The sequence below is a fragment of the Somniosus microcephalus genome, chromosome 18 (genome assembly GCF_052327205.1).
Source record: "Somniosus microcephalus isolate GS21.2 chromosome 18, FLI_Smic_1.0, whole genome shotgun sequence".
Classification (NCBI taxonomy): Eukaryota; Metazoa; Chordata; class Chondrichthyes; order Squaliformes; family Somniosidae; genus Somniosus; species Somniosus microcephalus.
In genome coordinates, this window is record NC_141004.1 from 21,628,526 (window position 1) to 21,646,381 (window position 17,856).

At 43.4% G+C, this 17,856-nt stretch overlaps 2 protein-coding genes and 1 pseudogene across 3 annotated transcripts in view; 1 reads left to right on the forward strand and 2 right to left on the reverse strand.

Annotated features, from left to right (window-relative positions):
* LOC147105109 (pepsin A-like) overlaps positions 1-17,856 on the reverse strand; it is an 84,514-nt pseudogene that overhangs the window by 31,895 nt on the left and 34,763 nt on the right. The window lies entirely within an intron of this gene.
* LOC147105110 (pepsin A-like) lies at positions 700-13,802 on the forward strand. The gene is made up of 9 exons (XM_086011746.1): positions 700-823; positions 921-1,083; positions 2,490-2,607; positions 3,834-3,952; positions 10,237-10,436; positions 10,765-10,884; positions 12,030-12,174; positions 12,815-12,913; positions 13,069-13,802. Exons 1-9 carry the CDS (start codon positions 768-770, stop codon positions 13,213-13,215), a joined length of 1,167 nt encoding a protein of 388 aa, XP_085867872.1. The 5' UTR covers positions 700-767; the 3' UTR covers positions 13,216-13,802.
* LOC147105111 (uncharacterized) lies at positions 4,366-8,328 on the reverse strand. The gene is made up of 3 exons (XM_086011770.1): positions 6,762-8,328; positions 5,845-6,662; positions 4,366-4,452 (listed from the first exon to the last, which is right to left on the reverse strand). Exons 1-3 carry the CDS (start codon positions 8,125-8,127, stop codon positions 4,366-4,368), a joined length of 2,271 nt encoding a protein of 756 aa, XP_085867896.1. The 5' UTR covers positions 8,128-8,328.

The following is a 17,856-nucleotide window of genomic DNA, read 5'->3' on the forward strand; positions in this document are numbered from 1 at the left end:
GGGCGCTAACTTTAGCGACCGCCCGACTTTACCGCCCCAAAAGTGGCCAGACTGAATTTCTAGGCCAACATCTCTTACAATGCAGCATTCCCTCAGTGCTGCACTGAAGTGAAGCCTAGATTATGTGTTCAGATCCTGGCCTGGGGCTTAAAGTCACAACGTTATGACTCAAAGGTGAAATTTCTACCACTAAGCCAAGCTCTACACTTGACATAAGAGCATATTTCAAATGCACAAATCATCCTCTTACGGTTAAATAACTTTTCTAAATGAGCAGATCATTCCTCTTGCAGCTGATGTTGTCAATTGAAGCCCCTCAATTAAAGTATAATCAAGTAGCACACTCCTGGGAATACAGCATCGGATAAATTTCCATCTCCGCAGTGGCTAAACAGTTAAATGTTATATTCAGCAGTGAAATAGTTATGTTATCTTCTGACGCACATGTGACGATCCTATTTTGTGGTTTTGATAAGACTGTTTTTAGCCTGATTTCCAAATATATTTATAATTGTGTTATCAATCATAAGGCTAAACTTTGATACGACAAAACTTAACATGTTTATTATAATCTAAATTAAGTTAATAAAAGTGATTGTGTTTGAGGTAAACTAATGATGAGTATGTTAATATTTACTTCTCATATTGAATGATTGTATCTGAGTCCTCGTGACATGGAATGGTTTGGACTCAGCGAGTATAAATGTTGCCGCGCAGACGCCAAACTTTAGGTTCCAAAGAGTGTCTGAACCAATTCAACTGACAAGATGAAGTGGCTACTCATCACGCTCGCTTGCATTCAGCTCTCTGAATGTATTACCAGGTAGGAAATCATTACCTAAGGATCAGACATGGAAAGAATAATTTGTCACCAAGGAACAGTAAAAGTTGATGAAATTTCTAACTTCTTTTCTTTACAGAGTGCCCTTGTTTAAGGGTAAATCTGCCCGTGAAGTTCTTCATGAGAAGGGGTTGCTGGAGGACTTCCTGAAGAAGCATCCATATGATCCCTGTTCAAAATTTGAAGGACCCTACCAGACCCATTCCCTGGAATCAGCAGAACCAATGATTAACTACCTGGATGTAAGTAATCTGTGAGGTCTGTAAACAAAAGAGAAAAATACAAACAAATTTATATCTTATTTGCATTTATTTTAGCTTTTGCCTATAATTTATATTCTTCTCAGAGCTAGTTTTTATTCAAAAGTAATAGTTCAGTAGCAGATCATCTGTGCTAGTAGACCATATGCTGTAGATCTTATAGCTACTATGACATAGACAGCAAGAGCTAATGGATAGGATTCAGCTGTGCTAGCTTGTGCTGTTGACAGCTGTGAAAGGACTGGTGATCACAGCATTGAATCCTTTTGCTCTGGAGGTGGGCCTTCTGGTTCAACGTGAGAAGTTACTGGTGATTTCTGGTAGACCCACCGACTAGCAACCCCTGGCCGAAACATTGCTGATGGTTACTGGGTCATTATTTCTGGATACCCTTAACTAGTATGACTTGTGCTGCTGGGTGGGCTTTTGGCAATGCTGGCAGTATTGTCGAGATGACACCTAGTCATAGAGGCAAAGAGTCATAGAGTCATACGGCTCAGAAGGAGGCCATTTGGCCTATCCAGGCTATGCCGGCTCTCTGTAGATCCAGTCAGTCCCATTCCCCCGCTCTATCCCCGTAGCCCTGTAAGTTTATTTCCCTCCAGTGCCTATCCAGTCTCCCCTTGAAAACATTGAGTGTCTCCGCTTCCACCACTTCCGTCGGCAGCGAATTCCAGGTCCTCACCACTCGCTGCATAGAAAAGTTATTACTCACATCCCCCCTGTATCTCTTGCCCAAAACCTTAAATCTGTGTCCCCTAGTCCTTGTACCATCAACTAGTGGGAACAGCCTTTCCCCGTCTAGCCTATCCAAACCCATCATAATCTTGTACACCTCTATCAAATCACCCCTCAACCTTCTTTGCTCTAATGAAAACAAATCCAGCTTCTCCAACCTGTCCTTGTAGCCAAGATCCCCCATCCCCAGAACCATTCTGGTAAATCTCCTCTGCACCCTCTCGAGGGCCTTCACATCCTTCATAAAGTGTGGTGACCAGAACGGGACGCAATACTCCAGTTGTGGCCTAACCAGCGCTTTATAAAGGTTCAGCATAACTTCTCTACTTTTGTACTCAATACGGCTATTTATGAAGCCCAAGATCCCATGATATCAAAAGAGCTCATGGTCGAAAGACTCCGTATAATCGGAACATGACATACATTATTCAATATAATACATAGAAACAGAGTGATCTCTTATTCTCACTCATTCTTTCTCTTGTATTTAAATGGAATGCAGACTTCTGCTTCTGTACCATGTGATTTCAAAAGGAGTGATCGGGAGTTTTACTTTTTCTGAGGTTATAGAGGGATATTAATCTAATAACACATGTTGCACTGGTATATTTCCATTTGATACATTGTGGTCTTTTTGTTTTTGCTGACAGTTGTCATACTTTGGAGCAATCAGCATTGGGAGTCCACCACAGAGCTTCACCGTCATCTTTGACACTGGCTCATCCAACCTTTGGGTTCCATCAATTTACTGTTCTGGAACACCATGCAGTGAGTTAATATTACCCTGCTGTTAAACACGCTTCCGCTCTTAACGTTTCTTATTGTTAGGGCCAGCTCTGCAACTAGGATTGGAAGAGAATAACATTTCTGGAACAGTCACAGCTGGCGGTGTGCTGAGTAGGATCGGGCGATACCCTGCCGTCTCACTTGGTTACCTCTGGGCTTGGAGAGAAAGTTAAACAGAGCTTTGATTTCTTGGAGGTTTTAGCTGTGGTTATTTCTCTCCCTCTGGAGATGGGCGAATCCTAGGGTGGATATACACTGCAGATGTAGCATTGGCATAAAACAATTTCCACTTCGCACCAATGCTAACCTTGCAGTCTAAATCTGTAGTTAGGGCCCAGTCTAACTCGGGAGTGAAATACCCTGAAGGTGGTAGCCTCACATCACTTTGATTGACGTCATATGAAGTGTACGTACAGTTTAGTGTCAAACCTAAGTATAATGTTGAACAATCCTTTTAAATCTATATGACTCCAATTTAAATATCTAAAGAGCAGGGATTCTACCCTGTCCATTCTCTAATATAAATGTCTAACTGGCGGGAAAGAGTGCTGTGCCGTTGCGTATCGAGACAGGCACAGACTTCACTCCTGGGCAGGATTGTTACAGACAAAGATAATGGGGAGTGCAAACTTTGAAACAACAAAGCAGATTGAAAACCAGAAAGAAGTTAGAAGGATGTTGCTAATCCTTAGTGATAATTAAGCTTCATAAGTAAACTGAGCAAAATCAAACATCTACAATGAAGACAGATTCTCCAAAATACAGTGTCTAGTTGGAGTTTACTAGGTTTAAACTTACATTTACTGAGTAGGCAAACAAGAGGACAGCGGACCTCCCCTAGTTTGGCAGGTAGTATCTTCCTTCGCACACGTGCATACTCACACACAAACCATAACCTGACACCCATATACACACCTCCACACAGAGCCCCCCGCAACTATATACACACACTAGCCTCACTGAAACATTATTCAAGCATGAAAGTTCCTGACCCTCCTCATGTTCCCAGGATCTCCCTCCAAGGAAAAGGCAACCAGTAAATACACACATGAGGCTGAAGAAAATTGGGTGGGATGCTTGGTAACAAAAATAAACCTTTCCTTAAACGTGAAGAACTAGATTATTTTTTGGCACAAATGTTTGATCCAGCACTGGACGAAGTGCTGAAATCTTTTTATTAATTTGATGAAATGGATGTTTCTTTGCAGTGAAGCATCACAGATTCAACCCAAGAAAATCCTCAACATTTACTTCAAATCACCAGCCCCTGTCGATCCAGTATGGCACAGGCAGCATGACTGGAATACTGGGATATGACACTGTCAGAGTAAGTAGACTGCAACCTTCATCAAGCAAATCAAAGCCCAAAGCAGTGATAATTGCTTACCAAAAGCTATAGGTTCAAATCAAAGATACAAAGACCTTGGTATCAAACATAATGAGTTCTATCAGTTCAGAAGCCAGACAATTGAGTGGATGTGTAATGATGATGTAGCAGAGGGTGGCTCGAGCAGCAAGTCGATGATTTGAAATAAAACTAATTTTAAGTCAGACTTTTGAAATTTATTGACAGAAATCATTTTCATTGGAACAATACAAATTTGATGAAAGTACTCCCTTTCTCCAACCATTCAGTTCAACTCAGACCTTTACGCCGATTTGTGTTGTAGGTGGGATATGACATCATTTAGATGTCAGCCTTAGTTCAGTGGTAGCACTCAGAGTCAGAAGGTTGCTTGTTCAAGTCCATTTGGGCACATAATCCAGACTGAGAGGGCTGTACTGTTGGAAGTGCCCACTCAGGTGGATGTAAATGATCCCAAGATACTAGTCAAAAAAGAGCGGGAGAGTTCTCCCAGATTCCTGGCCAACACTTATCCCTCAACTGCCATTGCTAAAAACAGTTTAATTGGTCATCTCTCTTGTAAAGTCTGTGGGTTGTTTAGTTAATTAATACACAGACTCCAAGAGTAACTTAAAACAGGACTTTACTATTCGAAGGTCAGGGCGAATCTGCCCAATAACTCCTGGCACAACACTTATATACTGATGTGGCCACCGTCGGTATTACCGTATACAGAAGCCAAACAAAGTAGTGCCACACCTAAAATAGTTCTCTTAAAGGTGAACGGTTACATACAATAGTTCTCTTAAAGGTAGACGGGTACATACACTACAATCCTCCCTTTTTAGCTTACAACATACTTATTCCCCATTAAACATAACATATAATCAACTTCATGTAAAACAATTCACAGATATAGTCTCTGCGGGAAACAGTTCACAGATTCAGTCTCTGCAGGAACAGTTCACAGATTCAGTCTCTGGTCTTGACTCGGTCCGAACAACATCTCTGTGGTGTAGCCGGTTCACATTTCTAGCGTGACTCATCCAATAGTCTTTCCCTTGGCTTAACAGCTTGAACTTCCATCCTGCTGAACCAGCAGTGCTGACTTTTACAAACAGCTGGACTGCCTTGGTAATTTTTCCTACTTTCCAACTGATTTGGCCCCCTTCGTGGGGCCCACGTGCATGATCTGATAGAAGTGATAATGATTTAGATGGTTATCGTCTTCTGCTTCGTCTTTTTCTTTTCTGCTTCTTGGAGACTCTCGGGGCTCCCTAATCCGCTGCCAGCTGTAGCGCCACCATCTCCCTATGTTCCTTAGACTTTAAGTGCTTCATCCTGATTTCTGCACTTTGGGAGTTTTCATCACAAGCTGGGCAGACCAAGTCATCGTAATATTCCGTGTCACTCAACAGGTCATGGTAATATTCGGTGTCGTCCTGAGCTAGTCTAGCGAGAGGGCCTGCTACTTCTTCCGTACCCAACTGGACGTTAGCCGACTGTTGTTCCCTCCCTAGACATCTTTCCTGAAGAGACTTCTTCATGCGTTCATATTCATCCCGCTCTTCCTGGGTTTCCTGCAAATCCTTCACTAATGACCTCGTTTGTGATTTCAACACTTCCCCTTCCCTCGGGGATTGATTGATCAGGCTATTCAATCCTTCTACTGGAGCAGCTGTTTCAACATTCTGCTGTTCACATTGACGTGATTCAGCGTACTTTTGGCATCCCTGTAAAATCTGTGTTGCAACCTCAGCTATTTCCATAACTTTTGAGAGCTCCGAACTCCTTCCCTTTGAAGATTGAAGCTCGTGTTCAGATTGTTCCCATTGTAGAGTCTTGTCCTTCAGCATATGAAGGAGTTGGCTGACCGTTAACTCTTCCACGGGAAAACTGTGGCTCAGAGTCTTCTCCATTTCATCCACCTTTTCCTCCAATGCTTTCACCTTCTTTTCCTCTTGTACTTTGGCTTCCAGCGCTCGGAGAAGTTGCGCCTTGATGCTCTCTAGCTCATGTTCAGAGACCATTCTTACAGTCTCTGTGTTTCTTACAGTTCCCTTTTCTTCCACTGAACGGATTCCCAGTTGAATCTGTTCTTCAAGTTGTTGAATCTCGGTCATTGCCGCCCCATATTTGTCTTGGGTTTCCTTTAATATTTTTATGAGTTCTTGTACATCTTGTCTTTCATGTTCTGCCATGTCTTTCACCTCTAATTTCTCATCTATGGATGGAACTTCTACCGATGAGTCTGTCTTGGCCTTGAGCTCATCAAGAATTTCCTGCAGCCTTTGGACTTCTTGCTCATGTTCAACCTTCAGTTGCTCATATGCTTCCACTGAAACTAGCTTTTCAGAGGTTGCTGAGTTAACCCCTTCCAGAATTGTAGCCTGGGCCTGTTCATACTGTTCTTTCAACTTCTCACACTCTGCTTGTAAGGAGTCGTAGAGAAGAACTGGAATAAAATCCTGGCTTCCTGAAGATTCCTCTTCATTTGCTTCTTCCTGCAAATATTCTAACTCCTGAACAGCATAAGGGAGATGTGATCGGTAATTGGTCACGATGGCTCTATGGTCGCTCTCTGCTTGAGCTAGCTGCTTCTGTTGTCTTTCCAGATTCTCCCATTCGGTGTCATAGAACTTTTTCATTGTTTTCATCTCTTGTACGAGACAGTAACTCAATTGTTCTAATTGTTGTCGTAATTTGAAATAAGTTTGAGTCCGAGCTCGGTGTTCTTCCGTCATGGATATGTCCGTAACTTGAACAGGCTCAGAATTTTCTGTCAAACTAGGTTGTCGTTGTTCGGTGGAGTTCTGTTCTGAAACTTTGTTCTTCTCTGGAGCATAAGCCTTTATGCATGCCTTCGTTTTTCCAACCTTCGTCGGCAAGTCCATTTCAGCCTTGTCTTTCATATTTGGGTTGGTCTTATCGTCATCCGTTTCAGAATCTGAGCTGATTGTCTGCACCGAGTCCTCACTCATTATGGCTTTTAGATAGTGCCATTCCATGTCTATTTCCTTGATCCACTCCCGTCCTAGAAGTGGTGGTCCTCCCTCATGTAGTACGTATAAGTTCATTCTTGGGTGTTCTTTACCCCTATCTCTCACTTTGACTCTTATCTTTCCCATGGGGTATACTTTATGCCCCGTGTATGTCTGCAATACGAACTTGGTATCTCTTAAGGGTATATGTGAGAATAGCCGGTGGTAATCCCTTCGATTTATGACTGATAGAGCTGATCCAGTGTCCAACTCCATTTTCACTTGGATTCCAGCTATTTTTAGCATGACCCAGATAGTTTGTAGGTCAGCTTCCTTACTCACATTGTGAATTCTCAGACTACCCAGCTCCTGGCCATTTGGGTCTGAGTCTGAATTCTGTTCGTCTGAACTCTTCTCAGCCACCTTGTGTACCTTGTTGTACTTTTCCTGTGATGGCTTCCTTTGGTTGTTGGTCCTTTGGTTGTTGGTCTTCTTCCCTGACTGACATACCTTAGCTATGTGACCCAGTTTGCCACATTTCCTACATTCCTGGTTCTTAAACCAGCATTGGTTCTGGTCGTGTGTTGTCTTCCCACAACGATAGCATTTTGTTGTTGTCGAGGTAATTTGATCCACACTTAGTGCTGCTGTCTTTAGCTGCATTTCCGCAGTTCCCTTCGCTGCGGCTTCGTGCGATGCTGCAATAAGGACAGCCCTGTCAAGTGTAAGGTCGTTCTCTTCGAGTAGTCGCTTTTGCGTTCCTTCCTTTGCCAACCCGCACACGAACTTGTCTCGCAATGCCTCTGTCAGATTCCCTCCAAACTGGCAGTATTTCGCTAGTCTACGCAGTTCGACCAAGTATTCTGCGTTGCTTTCGTCTTTCCGTTGCGTTCTCGCATAGAATTTGAATCGTTCTGCCAACATCAACGGTGTGGGGTTCAAGTGATCCTTCAGAACAGCCACAATATCATCGAAAGTCTGATCCGCCGGTTTAGCTGGTGATAGTAGATGCTTCAAGAGCCCGTATGTCTTCGCGCCCATCGAGTTTAGCAAGGTTATAGCTTTGTCATCTTCTTCTATTTTATTGGCCTCACAATAGATCTCGATGCGTTCCACGTACGTGGCCCAGTCTTCTACCTTGGCATTAAAATCATTGATGTTACCACGCTTAGGCATCTTCCTCTCTTTCTGATAACACCCCGAATTATTTCTTTAACTTATTTTTTTTTTTTTCTAAGATGGCGGTTTTCCCGCGAAAATGGCGGTTTCCCGCGCTTATCTTCTCTCCCCGCCCACTTCAATGGCGGTTTCCCGCTTCTGTCTTCTTCCCCGCCTAATGGCGGCTTCCCGCGTTTCTTCCCTAGCGGGAGGGGTACACTTTCCCCCACAGGCGACGGCCGCTGGCTTTCAGATTCACAGCCTGCGCGTCGGCTTCAGTGCTTTCCCTTTTCTCGGCAAGGCAACCGGCGCTGGGTACACCCCGTTGACGGCGAACAGGTTCAGCCGCTGGGCTGGCTCTCGCTCAGTTCCCCTTGCTCGGGCTCGGTCTCTCTCCCGCTCTCTCGGCTCTACCGGCGCTGGGTACACCCCGTTGACGGAGAACAGTTTCAGCCGCTGGACTGGCTCTCATGCAGTCTCCCTTGGTTGGCTCTGCCTCTCCCGCTCGCTCGGCTCTACCGGCGCTGGGTACACCCCGTTGACGGAGAACAGTTTCAGCCGCTGGACTGGCTCTCGCGCAGTCTCCCTTGGTCGGCTCTGCCTCTCCCGCTCGCTCGGCTCCCAAACGCCTCTCCCAGCCGTCTCGCAGTCCGGTGCTTCCCTCCCCGGCTGCGGCTGAGTTTTTATATCTTCCCGCGCCTACGCTCCCGGTCGCAGCGCTTCGTGGCTTCGGTCGCTGCCCGGCCTTTTTCGCCGGTCGCGGTCTAGCTGTCTCACGACGCCGTTGCGTCCCCAGCCTGTCTGTACCGCGGCTTCCTTGCTCCACGCTGCCCCAGTCTCAGCGCCTCTGGGCCCGACTTCTGTCCGGCTCCTTTCCCCCTCGACCGTGGTCGAGTGCACCGCCCTTATCCTCCGGTTATTCTTTTTACTTTTCCCTTACTCACAGTCACCGTGGCCACCTTGCTTCTCGTGCTGATCGGCTCACTCCTCACCGTGGCAGAAGGGACAGTCAGTGCCTGTTGCTGATGGAAGTCTTTGTCTCTGAATTCTTCCTCCTTTCCAGCTCTGCAGACTCGAGTTTTCTCCCAGCAGAATGACGAGGGCGGTTGCCTCTTCTCGACGCTCGTTAACTGCTTCGGAATTATTGTTGCCGCAGGGTACGATCGGACTCGTCGCCACTGTAAAGTCTGTGGGTTGTTTAGTTAATTAATACACAGACTCCAAGAGTAACTTAAAACAGGACTTTACTATTCGAAGGTCAGGGCGAATCTGCCCAATAACTCCTGGCACAACACTTATATACTGATGTGGCCACCGTCGGTATTACCGTATACAGAAGCCAAACAAAGTAGTGCCACACCTAAAATAGTTCTCTTAAAGGTGAACGGTTACATACAATAGTTCTCTTAAAGGTAGACGGGTACATACATTACATCTCTCACTGCTGTACTCGATTGGCTATGAAGCGCGTTGGGACACCCTGAGGTGCTATATAAATGCAAATTCTTTCTCTTTCTTTCATTCCTGGTTTTAGATACAGAGAGAAAAAGAAACATATTACAACAACATTTAACAAGTAGTGACCTGTAGAATCTCCTTAAAACACGAACACTAAGAAAGCATTAAGTTCTCCTGGTTTATCAGCAGAGCCAATTTTATATTGACATGATGATATAGACTAGAAATTGTGAAGTTAACTCGGAAAAGCAAAACTGTTAACTTCAACACTTACCTCCCAACACTAATTACAACTAACATCTCTGGTAAGTACCAAAGAACTGAAATCATGGGGTCAATTCCAAAATGCTTGCACTTTGTAACAAAGGGGCATGAAACTGATGACGAGATGGACTATCAGTGGCAGTCGGTTGTGAAAAACCTACTCGCTAAGTGCGATCACATCAGAATATTTGTACCTCGAGTCTAAACGTCTGTAATCTAAACGGTTTGCCCACAGTCACATATCAGAGGGGCAGTCAACATGGTTGCAAAAGGAATAAGCAAATCTCCACTAACACATAAACGTTTTTGCAGAGGGAACCAAATCAGTCGTTAACTATCCAGTGGATATAATTCACAGGATAACTATCTGCTTAAGTCCTCATGATTTGTCACTTGTTTTTCCAGGTTTCAAACATAGATATCAGCAAACAAGAATTTGGTTTGAGCGAGACCGAACCTGGTAGTTTCTTTAGCTACTGTAAATTCGATGGAATTCTGGGCTTGGGCTATCCATCTCTTGCAGCATCAGGTGCCACAACTGTGTTTGATAACATGATGTCTCAGAAGCTGGTTCAGGAGCCCCTCTTTTCTGTGTACCTGTCAAGGTAAACATTTCTTATGCATTTGTTGCTGCATCTTCTTTTCCTGAATGAAGCAGAACCCAGATTAAATCCTGTAAAATTCATTTAAAAGGCATAATTGCTTGATAGGGTCCTATTGGATGGTATGAGTTTCCTGGAGTACTTATAGCAAGGATACTGACATATTGCAATCAATGACTTTTAGCAACTGTTTGGAAAAATGATGTTTTACATACAATATTAAATAGGCAGCGACACCACCAGGTGCTAAACCTCTAATCCAGAAATATTACAATGTTAATGAAATTATTTCTTTGTCTCTGAGCTTTTTTTATTCACCTTTGTTTTACAGACAGGATGGTCAGTCCGGAAGTGAGGTTGTATTTGGTGGAATTGATTCAAGCCACTACACAGGTCAAATTAACTGGGTACCCGTCACTCGTGACGCCTACTGGCAAATCGTCATTGACAAGTGAGTGATTACACATCTACAAGTGCAATAGTTCTGAAAGTGACATTCGACAAATCAGCCTTGGAATAAGATCAACTTTTATCGAGACAATGTGCTGATGACATAATTATTTATCATTTTCAGGAGTAAACATTTGTGGCAGGCTGGTTACAGTAAAAATCTCATTTACTGTCTTTCAGTCCTGCAATCAATGCTTAATTCCAATCATATGAACATAAGTAGACATATTTTACTTCAAGTACTTTTAGTTAATAGCGACCACATGAAAATTCTGTTGGTAGTCAAAGGCCAAAGCCCATTTTAATTACATTTAAGCCCCATTCACACAATGAAGGCAAGTGGCTGTCTGGGGGCAACCATAACCTTATACTGCATTGGCATTTTTGTTACCTTATTGGTTTGGCAGGGACAACGGGGCCTGACATATGGGCCTGAAGTTGCCCACCAATTTTATATACAAAGGTATCCAAGTGTGCCATCAATTGGTGGAACTATTGGAGTCATTACAAACCACTTTTGGTTGGTTCATAGCTGTGCCCATGAATGAGGTTTCTCATTGCAATGTCAGGAACTGGGACTTGGGGCACCTGTTCTTGGCATCCTTGGACCAACAGCTATTAGTGCCAGTGGAATGTGGAATGCAATACTGTCGGTTTCTCTACTGAAGCCCCAGAAGGTGGCTTTACCAAACTATGGCAAAAGATACGAACTAAAAGTACAGGAATAAAATACTGAGACTGTGTTTAACATCTCAGTTATGTCAGAACTTACTGAAGATATAACGAATGTCTCAGCTGATTAGGAAACCCAGCTTGGTATTACTTATTCAATTAGTCTAATAAGTCATAGAATCATAGAATGGTTACAGCACAGAAGGAGGTTGTTTGGCCCGTCGAGCCCGTGCTGGCTCTCTGCAAGAGCACTTCAGCTAGTCCCACTCCCCCGCCCTTTCCCCGTAGCCCTGCAAATGTTTTCCTTCAGGTACTTATCCAATTCCCTTTTGGAAGCCATGATTGAATCTGCCTCTACCACCCTTGCAGGAAGTGCATTCCAGATCCTAACCACTCGCTGCGTAAAAAAGTTTGTAAAAAATGTCTGGCAGTTTTAGATCTTTGACTAACTCTTGATGCATTTTTCTCCCTTAGGGTGACAATCAATGGTCAGGTTGTGGCCTGCAGTGAAGGTTGTCCTGCCATTGTCGATACTGGCACTTCTCTTCTTGTTGGCCCCAGCACACCCATCAACAACATTCAGCAGGGCATTGGAGCAACTCCAACTTACTATGGCATGGTAAAGATGGCATGTTACAATATCTACTGTGGAGTGGGAGTGTCTGAGTCTGCATCAACAATTGTTTCACACTGTAGCCTGTAGCAGATCATTGAAGTTATTACAAAGTGGAAATAGATATAGTTGTAATAATATTGCAATTTCTCATATATAATTGGCACTGTAACAAATTCCCTCAGCCTCTTGGGGGGTGTTAAATTAAATTCCATAGAAATGAGGCAACAATCACTGTAGCATGGATGTACTGCCCCAGAAATATTTGGAAATGCATCACCATTTGTAGCAAGTTCAAGGTAAGGAATCTTTACATTTTTGAATCTACTCATTCAAGAACAGAAAGTAGTGCTGAAATAGGCCACAGCGTCAGAAGAAGAAATGCACATCCCCCAATCCTATTGTTGTTTTAACGTTTAGATGAGCACTAATATTTCGAAATGTTTCAGCATGACGTTGCTAAATTGATCTTAAATATATCCTGGGAACACCTAGAACCATTTTCCTTTAGCCTGTTTGTTTATTCCAATTTCACCACATCTTAATCCCAGTAGTGATTACCTAGTCACGCCATTGCGCTATAAATGACCTGTGGTAAATCCCTACACTGACACAATCACTGAATACTGTTGCTGTTTTCTTGCAGGAATCCATAAACTGTAACGCTATGAACAGCATGCCCGATGTGGTCTTCACAATCAATGGAGTTGACTATCCTCTTCCTGCCCAAGCGTACACATTGAAGGTATGTTAGTGGACAGCAATAGGCTGCTAGAATAAGCTTAACATTTCAAAAGGTGTAATGGAATAATTTTTCAGGAATTAATCACACCTGCTGTAGAGATCACTAAAGGAGATAGACATGTGACCCAGTGTTAATTGTTTTCCTTTCTCTTACAGTACTCCGACTACGACCAAGTAAGCTGCACCAGTGGGTTTGGTGTCACTGGTGGAGACCTCTGGATTCTGGGAGATGTGTTCATTGGAGAATATTACACTATTTTCGACAGAGGGAACAACCACGTGGGCTTGGCTCGGGCTGTCTAATTTATTCAGCCATGTTCTCATTGAAAGCACACCCTGATTCGCATTTTCAGGTTGAATTAAGCCATCACATGATTCCCCAGTGCAGCAATTGTCACCTGGTTGCAGAGCGTAAGAGATCAAGGCACGGTATCTTGGATGACTATAAACAGAGATACACCATTGACTGCTTAGCTGTGGCTTTGTGCTCAGCAATGCTTTGCACTAAGTTACAACTGAAAGACAATGAAAACTGAAATAAAAATTAAATCAATGCCTTGTCAGGGTGGGCTTTTAAAGGAACAGTCTTAGAACATTGGTTCTGCATTGGAAATGAGAATATTGATATAGTCTAATTATATCTCCTCTGATTGTGTAGCACTTTCACTCAGTTCTTTCTTGGTTCTGACATTCAGCTGTGATATATTATTGGTGCAGTGATTCACTCCAGAGCCGTACACATTTCTGCTGAAGGCGGACGAGCTCTGCAGTGAAACCTGATTTGATGTAAATGTGATCCTAACATCACACAGCAGCTTTTTCCATCCTTTGGAATCTCTTTATTACAACAGTTTCTACAATTGTTCAATAAAATATAATCATCAACCGCATACTCCTAGCTTTCCTGTCTCTTGTTCCTTTTATGTCTGTGTGGGCAGGGGGCCTCAATTCATTTCATGTTTGCAATGATTTTTGCTGTGGTTAACTCATTGCTCGATGGGCCGAAATGGCCTCTATCTGCACTGTGGGGTTTCTGTGATTTCTGTGAAAAGACAGGCAGGCATTTGCAGATCACATGAGAAGTGACTGTTGAATGATGTTCTCAGATATGTGGGTGATGGAGTCTAGTTTTGGCTATAATTGAGGTATCAGAATAATTCAAATACAAGCACCCATTGATTCAAGATGATGGATCTCATTTCCATTTTGGATTGAATTTTAGTGGACACTGGCCAAGAACTTCTAAAATGGCCAGCAATGCTTCCCAATTCTCTGAGAGACAACACATGTTTTAATTCAAAGTATTATAAAGTATTTTCAATATACAGTAAGTCAGCATCTGAAAGATAAGTTAATGTTTCAGATTACTTCCTTGAATTATTTTCTGGAGATGTCTATATTACGATATCCTCCAACCCAATAATCAAATTATACCGATGGACTTCAACAGTAATGAGATGCAAGCGCTAGACAGGCTTAAATTGCTCATAACACCAACTCCCAGCATACGAAGAGAACCAAGGGATGAGATTTATGAACAGTCATCATGAAAGAGTTACGGGCAGATCCCACTGGGTTGGAAACAAGGCAGAGTAGTACCCATATTCAGTAACAGTGAAAGTTTTAACTTGGGAAACTACAGATGGTCTTAATCAGTAACATTTAAAACAACACAATCATGAGGAACATACTTGAAAATCAACTGTATGACAACCTGGTAAATAATAGTCAACACAGCTTCAGTGAGGGAAGATGCTGTCAGAGCAATCTCACTGACCTTCCTTATGAAGTGGCTAATCTGGACTCCCAGAAAGCTTTTGACTACTTTCTGAGCCATTTTCTGAGCGGCCTCCAGCGATTCCTTTAAGGCTGCTGAAAGCCGATAAGAATGGAGGGGGTGTGGACGTGTGGATTTGTTTTTTAATTAAAGTTCAGGCAGTGGGTTCCAATCAAGAGATGAAAAGAGGTCTTTGATTCCTAATCTGATTGGTTTATGGTTTTTAAATGGTTCACGGCTGGATTGATGAGTCAGGTTTACATATCTGCAGACAAGTTCGTGTAATACACTGACTGAATTGTGTGAATAGAGCCTGGGTCCGCACTTGCATCATATATTTATTTGTGGCATCTTCTATTGCCAATTGTATATTGCAATTCTATATAATTCTATATCATTAATGGGGCTTTAATTATGTGTGTAAGAGAAATTGAAGCTGACACCAAATATATTTGCAACGAGAACCTTTTATTGTGTTTGACCAAGTCTTGACAGATACAATAGCCCCGATATTAATCTGAAGGGGTTTTCCGAAAGGTGGGTTGGAATTGTGTGGGGGAAACCCGGAAGTCAACTGAGCACATCGGAATCTGTGATCTCAACTCAATTGTACCAATTAATTTTGGTAATGCCACACAACACGATGGAGGGTGTCCTCAGTATGAAGACGGGACTTCGTCTCCACAAGGACTGTGCGGTGGTCACTCCTACCAATACTGTCATGGACAGATGCATCTGCAACAAGTAGATTGGTGATGACGAGGTCAAGCAGCTTATTTAGGCAAGATTAATCTTGGAAGCATGGTGTTTGCTGCAACAGGTCAGAGAGTGTCAGCCGTGGTTCATTGATGTAAGAATATCAATATGTTTTTACCTGACTTTTATTTCTAACAAATTAACGTAGACAGAAATGGTTTAAATTGTGTTCTCGAAAAGCTTGTCTTTTCCCCTCAATGATGCTCATAAGCTAATCTTTCAAAGCACTTTTCGTCACAGCAGGGGGTAGTGCAAGGGCAGACCAATATCAAAGGTAATGTGCTGCTATGAGAAGAACATCAAAGCTTGTTTATAACAAAGCTGTGGCTCGGGGAAAGCAATGATAGGAAGTAACAGTGTGGTGTGAAAAGGCATGAGGTCTCTCATCGCTGTTTGGCAATCGGTTCAAGCAACTGGATGGTCATAAAGCATCAGATAGGGTTGTATCCAACAGGAAGAAGACCTTGATAGAAAATGGTATAAAGGAGATGCCATGTTTTTACTTAGTTAGATGGAAAGAAACAAAGACTGTTGCTGCCTTCAAGACCTGGTGGCGTGATTAGGCTTGGAGAAGCCATCTTCATGGGTCCTCCTTAAAATCCACGCACGTATGTATCAGACATGAGGCTAATGTGCATTACTCTGTATGGGTGTGTAGGGTGTTTATGATGAATGTTTAGTTAATAACAAATCGAGTGAATTATCAAACATATTACTGTCTCTAGTTGTATGAGTCTGTTTAATATGTGAAGGATTTATCCAACAAGTGGTAGCACTCTTGCCTTTGCGTCAGAAGGCTGTAGGTTCAAGACCAGAGACCTGAGCACAAAATCCAGGCTGACACTCCAGTGCAGTGCTGAGGGAATGCTGCATTGTCTGAGGTGCCGTCTTTCAGATGAGACATTAAACCGAGGCCATGTCTGCCCTCTCAGGTAGATGTAAAAAAAAAACCATGGCACATTTTGAAGAAGAGCAGGAGATTTCTCCCCGGTGTACTGGCCAATATTTATCGCAAATTAGCTGCCGTGTTTCCTACATTACAACAGTGACTACACTTCAATACTACTTCATTGGCTGTAAAGCGCTTTGGGGTGACTTGAGGTTGTGAAAGACGCTATAGAAATGCAAGTTATTTTTTTTTCTTATGTCAATGTTTATATCTGTCATTTTTACCAAGGAGGAAGAATTAATGGCTGAATTAAACAGACTCCCAGCAAGCCGTTACCATGCCAAGCAGGAGGCTGCTCGCATGAGGGATATACTGCTTTTGTGATGAGCAGCTTCTGCAGGAAGTGGAGCAAGGGATGTTTCCCCACCATGGAAGGAAGGTACTGAAGGCTGCAGCACATAGAGCATGGCAAGAGGTAGTTGAGGCCATAAATCCCAGCAGCACTATCCACTGGCAATGGATACAGTGCAGATCATCAGAATTAGGAGCAGCAGTAGGCCATGCGGCCCCTCAAGCCTGTTCCGCTATTCATTAAGATCTTTGACCTCAACTCCACTTTCCTGCCCGAACTCCATAATTCCCCTACAGTCCAAAAATCTATCGATCTCAGCCTTGAATATACTCCATGATTCAGCATCCACTAGCTGTTAACAGGCAGTTAATTGGCACTAATCCCTTCCCGCCTCGGGTCAGCGGGTCCCAGTGCGGGGCGGGTACCCGCCTCCTTTGAAACTTACATGGAGGCGGGTTTTGGGCGGGATGGTGTCGGGACCCCCGAATTTGGGATTTTAGCCCCCTGCACGCCTAAAAGCCCGCCTCACGGCACACTGAAAATCAACCCCCAGGAATCAATCTAGTGAACCTTTGTTGCACCGCCTCTAAGGCCAGTATATCCTTCCTCAGATAAGGAGACCAAAACTGTACACAGTACTCCGGGTGTGATCACACCAAAGCCCTGTACAATTGTAGCAAGACTTCCTTACTCTTGTACTTCAACCCCCTTGCAATCAAGACCAACATGCCATTTGTCTTCCTAAAAACTTGCTGTACCTGCATGCTAACTCTCTGTGTTTCCTATATGAGGGTACCTAAACCTCTCTGAACACCAACATTTATTAGTTTCTCACCATTTAAAAAATATTCTGTTTATCTATTCTTCCTACCAAAGTGAATAACCTCACATTTCCCCACATTATACTCTATCTGCCACCTTACTGCCCACTCACTTAACCTGTCCATAATACTTTGCAGATTCTTTGGGCTGGATTTTGCCGGAGCTCAGAGGGTGGGTTTGGACGCAGGTCCGCTGTCAAAATAGCAAAGATTGACATCAGGTTGGAAACCCACTGTCAACCCACCTCCACGCCAGTCTCCCAGGTGTCGGGTCTGTCTGTGCAGAACTGACCTGACACCAAGCATCGGGGGAGACAATTTAGATCATTAAATAGCTTGTTAACAGCCA

What these genes read in the sequence shown, in the direction of transcription:
- LOC147105110 (XM_086011746.1), top strand. Translation starts at nt 768, where the DNA reads ATGAAGTGGCTACTCATCACGCTCGCTTGCATTCAGCTCTCTGAATGT. An exon ending in CAATGATTAACTACCTGGAT is followed by an intron (nt 1,084 to 2,489) that starts GTAAGTAATCTG and finishes TTTTGCTGACAG; the next exon opens with TTGTCATACTTTGGAGCAAT. An exon ending in CTCCAACTTACTATGGCATG is followed by an intron (nt 12,175 to 12,814) that starts GTAAAGATGGCA and finishes GTTTTCTTGCAG; the next exon opens with GAATCCATAAACTGTAACGC.
- LOC147105111 (XM_086011770.1), bottom strand. Translation starts at nt 8,127, where the DNA reads ATGCCTAAGCGTGGTAACATCAATGATTTTAATGCCAAGGTAGAAGAC. An exon ending in CTCCACCGAACAACGACAAC is followed by an intron (nt 6,663 to 6,761) that starts CTAGTTTGACAG and finishes AATTACGACAAC; the next exon opens with AATTAGAACAATTGAGTTAC. An exon ending in TTCCCGTGGAAGAGTTAACG is followed by an intron (nt 4,453 to 5,844) that starts GTCAGCCAACTC and finishes TTTTTTGACTAG; the next exon opens with TATCTTGGGATCATTTACAT.